Source organism: Macrobrachium nipponense, chromosome 6 (assembly GCF_015104395.2).
Source record: "Macrobrachium nipponense isolate FS-2020 chromosome 6, ASM1510439v2, whole genome shotgun sequence".
Taxonomy (NCBI): domain Eukaryota; kingdom Metazoa; phylum Arthropoda; class Malacostraca; order Decapoda; family Palaemonidae; genus Macrobrachium; species Macrobrachium nipponense.
This window is the reverse complement of record NC_061108.1, coordinates 95,985,774-95,990,773: the sequence shown is the minus strand read 5'-3', so window position 1 is coordinate 95,990,773 and position 5,000 is coordinate 95,985,774. Positions and strand designations below refer to the sequence as shown.

Sequence of the window (5,000 nt, the reverse complement as noted above, 5' to 3'; positions counted from 1 at the left end):
AAAACCTACTGCCAAGCTTGGTCGATGAGTCGGATGCATATCACAACATGGAAATGCTCCTTCCAAATTTCACGCAAGGTGAGGTTTGTGGTATCGGCAATGTCGAAACATCTCTTGAAAAGATGTTTCGTATACAGCTTCTTGAAGTTCGATATCACTTGCTGGTCCATGGGCTGGAGGAGAGGGGTGGTGTTAGGTGTAAGATAAAGAACCTTGATAAGCGAATACTCCGCTAGGATATCTTCCTCGAGGCCAGGAGGGTGAGCAGGGGTATTGTCCAACAACAGCAGACATTTCAGAGGGAGGCGCTTCTCTTCCAAGAATTTCTTCACTGTCGGGCCGAAACACAGATTTACCCACTTGGTGAACAAAAGTCTCGTTACCTAGGCTTTCGCATTAGCCCTCAACATTACTGGAAGCTTCTCCTTAAGCACTTTGTGGGCCTTGAAGGCTTGAGGAGTCTCCGAATGATAGACAAGTAGGGGCTTAACCTTGCAATCCCCACTGGCGTTGGAACAAAGTGTGAGCGTAAGCCTGTCTTTCATAGGCTTATGCCCGGGTAGCTTCTTCTCTTCCTGCATGATGTACATCCGACGAGGCATTTCTTTCCAAAAAAGGCCAGTCTCATTACAGTTGAAGACTTGCTGAGAACTGTAGTCTTCTTTGAGAGTCCTCTCGTCGAACATCTTAATAAAGGCTTTGGCCGCTTTCGAGTCCGAGCTGGCCGCCTCCCCATTCCGCACCACCGAATGGATGCCAATCCGTTTACGGAATTTTTCAAACCACCCATGAGAAGCCTTGAACTCTGGGGTTGGTGTCAATGTCCCTTCTCCTCCGTCGTCTTCAGCTTGGGCAATCAAATTGACGAAAATAACGCTGGCCTTGTGGCAGATTGCCGTCTTGGTTATCATATCGCCAGCGATTTCTTTGTCTTTTATCCAGACAAGAAGCAGCCTTTCCATTTCATCGTGCACGTGGCTCCTCTTGCTGGACAAAATAGTCACGTCCTTGGAAGGTGTAGCTGCTTTGATGACATCCTTCTGCTTAAGGATGGTGCCTGTCGTTGACGGATTTCGGCCGTATTCCTTGGCGATCACACTCAATCGCATACCAGCTTCTTATTTTTTAATGATCTCCATCTTCGTCTCCAAAGAAAGCATCCTCTTCTTTCCTACTTCAACTTTCTTGGGACCCATGACTACGTATATACTGTACGTAGTTAAGTTATGTAGTATGTATACGTATGAAGTAAAGTTCTCACACAACACTAAAGTAGTACTACAATGAAATCACGAACGAATTTATGTTAATAAACAAAATTGTATAGAACGAACAAATTCCACATGCTTATGATTTTTAGTAAAGGAAGATAGGATGATAAATTACAGGGACTTGTATGATATTATTGAAGAAGAAATACTGGATATGTGGCCTGGGAAGTAGGGAAGGTGCATAAGGTCTTGGTCCCTAGAACTATGATGGTCATTCTTATATTTGAAGATTGCAGTGTAATATCCCAGGTTCATATTAAGGAGGAATGAATATCAGTTCACCTTTTCAAAGAAGCTGCTTCAGAATTGAACATCCTTTTTTCGGTATGCAAATATGAAAGGTTCTGTGACAGTTGCTTGACTCTAGGACATAGAACGTGCACATCTGTTGCAAAATCCAAACCAAATACGTACTGGAAGTATCCACAATATTTAATAATGAAACTGTTCTTCAGAGATCAGATATGGAGCATGTAAGGATAAGGTATGATAAACAATTTCTGAACAAGAAAAAATAAAGCTTTAAAAGCTAAAGAGAATGGTCATTTGGAAAGAAAAGTAACACCACCTAGTTCTAGTAAGAAAAATATGACTATATAGAACGCCCGAAGAAAATTCCTTGTCTCGTAATATAGAATCAAGTGGCCCATAGCAAAGGTGTGCTGTTCTCCCTTTCCTAACTCAAAGTGTATCCCCAGATTTTCATCTTTGGCATTTTCTTTGCCTGATTTAGGGGAAGATGCTCCTACTGGAAAGCTGTTAAATGCACAAATCATAAGTAGTTTCATAATCCTAACAGCTCTCTCCTTTAACTGGAAAAGGTGATCTCCATCTCTAGCATGAAATTTTTGGTTTTGAGAGTGCCTTGTTGAAGTTGTATGGGTTTGCCAGAAATTATTCCATGTGGAGCCTATATGACAGGCTAGAGGACCTTGAACCAGGAGATAATAGATTCCTTAGTTTGGGAATCTCATATTTTATAAGTTTTCTTTCAAATGCCTATCCTACTTCTTGGACTATTACTTAAATGCATTAATGTATTAGGTACTACATATTTGATGTAAATTGTATGGACATTTCCATATCCACCAATATTACTGCATAGAGGAATGGAAGAATAGATCATGGTTGGGAAGGGTTTGCATTTGAAGCTAATTATAAAAGTGGACAGCAGCCAACCCAAAGACTGTTTGGACTACTTTAGCGAAGCTGTCTTTTGAACGTTTGGCTTGTTGGAATCCAAGGGAAGATTAATAGGTAGGTTTAGCTTACACCTGTGCCTTAGTATATGTTTTGGTTGATCATGTATAGGTAGAGCATGGAGTGGAATGTCAGAGAAGTTGACTTGCCAGTTGTGGAGAGCGAGTTTTATGAAAAACTGGTGGTATTGTCTTTATATTTTCAGGCAGTTATTGGTTATGTTTTTCGTGCAAGTATATATTTTATGGATCCTTTGAAAAAATTACCCCCCCTCTTTTGGATTTACCGACTCGCCCTTTGATCTCTTAATGGCCCCTGCACATTCAGGCAACCACTTACTAATATGGACACACTAACTTCCACAGGCAAATCAATTGAATGCCCAGGTGATAAAATTACAGATTGCATGAATTAACAAGCGCCTGTTTTTTATTTTGTATGTGTTTCAAAGGTACAGTATTGGAATATGAAGCTTTATTTAATAGCAAAACATTTGGCTTAATGCAGAGGTGTAAGCTTTCATTTGCTAAGTTGGCAGTGTACTGCTTCAGGACATTAAACACTATGTTAAGAACATTTTAGTCATGGTAGTTTTATATATATAAAAAAATTCCAGTTTTTTGTGGAATTCAATAATGCCATGATTGTGTTCTAATGGTCTTAGAATAGCTTATCAAGTTAAACATGTATTTTCCAGAGCCAATTCATTCGTGGCTGAACATTAGAGCTGGGATCTTTGGACCAAGTGATCAGCGCCTTCCCTTGCCAGGTGATATTGGATTAGGTCATAAACTAGAAGCAACTACACAGACATCAGCAGTTTTCCAAAATCCTGTTTTAAAATCACCACCTGATGTTTTAACAACTGTCACAAATCATGAACAACAGTTACAGGTGAGTTCTTTTACTTATGCACCTAACCCTTAAACGCCGAGCCTCTATTTGCAATAGTGTTTGCAGTATGCTGACGGCGTTTGGGAGTTAGGGCCTAGCGGGAAAAGTTTTTTTAAAAAATCGCAGCACACTTAGTTTTTAAGATTGAGTTCAGTTTTGGCTCCTTTATTTGTCATTGCCTGAAAGTTTAGTATGCAACCATCAGAAATGAAAAAAAATATCATCATATATAAATATTGATATACATGACAGCACGTAAAAATATTTCATATATAATTGTATACAAATTGTGCTGTGAGCAAAACGGTTAAACTAATGAGTTATTTTTTTCCGTTGTATTGTACACTAAATTGCGATGATTTTGGTATATAACAAATTGTAAGTAAAACAATTAAAGCAACACAGAAAAAATATCACAAAATGATGCATGAATTCGTAATGCGCGGATGTAAAAAAAAGTTTTTATCAAAATTTCACCATAAATTGAAATATTCTGCTAGAGACTAGAGACTTCCCGTTTGTTGCTAAATGAAGGTAATTGATTGAATATTACTAGGCTGTAAGTGTTTTAGCTTACAATTACAGTTTTCGACCATTTCGGTCGAGTTAAAGTTGACCGAAGGTCGAATTTTTTCTATTTATTGTGATTTATATGAAAATATTTCAAAACTGGTAAAAGCTACAACCATGAGTTATTTTTTTTTTTTGTATTCTACATGAAATTGCACACATTTTCATGTGTAACGCCTAATAGAAAACAGTGCGAAAATTACAACAAGGTGACTAAAGAAATTCTGAGATTTTCAGCCGAGTTACCGCGCGCAGAGGTAAGGAAAATTTCTTTTCCAAAAATTCACCATAAATCGAAATCGAACTATTGTGCTAGAGACTTCCTGTTTGTTGCAAAATGAAGGTAAATGATTGAATGTTACTAGAATGTAAGAGTTTTAGCATACAATTGCATTTTTTGATAATTTCTTTCAAGTCTAATTTGACCGTAGGTTTAAATTTTGGCACTTATTGTGATATATATGAAAATATTTCAAAACTGATAAAAGCTATAACCATGAGTTACATTTTGTTGTATTCTACATTAAATTGCGCACATTTTCATGTATAACATTATGTAACGCCTAATAGATAATGGTGCGAAAATTATGACAAGGTGACAAAAGAAATTCTGAGATTTTCAGCCGAGTTACCGCATGCGGAGGTAAGGAAAAAGTTTTTTTTCAAAAATTCGCCATAAATCAAAATATTGTACTAGAGACTTCCTGTTTGCTTTAAAAAGAAGGTAAATGATTGAATTTTACTAGAATGTAAGAGTTTTAGCTTACAATTGAGTTTTTCTACATTTCAGTCGAGTCAAAGTTGACCAAAGGTTGAAATTTTGGCACATCGTGATTTATATGAAAATATTTCAAAACTGATAAAAGCTACACCCATGAGTTATTTTTTTTGTATTCTACATAAAATTATGCACATTTTAATATGTAAAACTTTATGTAACGGCTAATATAAAACGGTACAAACATTACGACAAAGTGATGAAAGAATTTCTGAGATTTTCAGCCGAGTTACCTCGCCCGGACGTAAGGAAGAAGTTTTTTTAAAAATTCACAATAAATTGAAATA

General features: G+C 37.1%; 1 protein-coding gene across 3 annotated transcripts in view; it reads left to right on the top strand.

The window, feature by feature from the left end:
- LOC135216368 (cobalamin trafficking protein CblD-like) overlaps window positions 1–5,000 on the top strand; it is a 154,570-nt gene that overhangs the window by 89,906 nt on the left and 59,664 nt on the right. For all 3 annotated transcript variants that reach the window (XM_064251622.1, XM_064251620.1, XM_064251621.1), the window contains exon 4: window positions 3,169–3,365. In XM_064251622.1, the coding sequence (XP_064107692.1) occupies window positions 3,169–3,365 (197 nt within the window). The remainder of the gene's footprint in view (window positions 1–3,168; window positions 3,366–5,000) is intronic.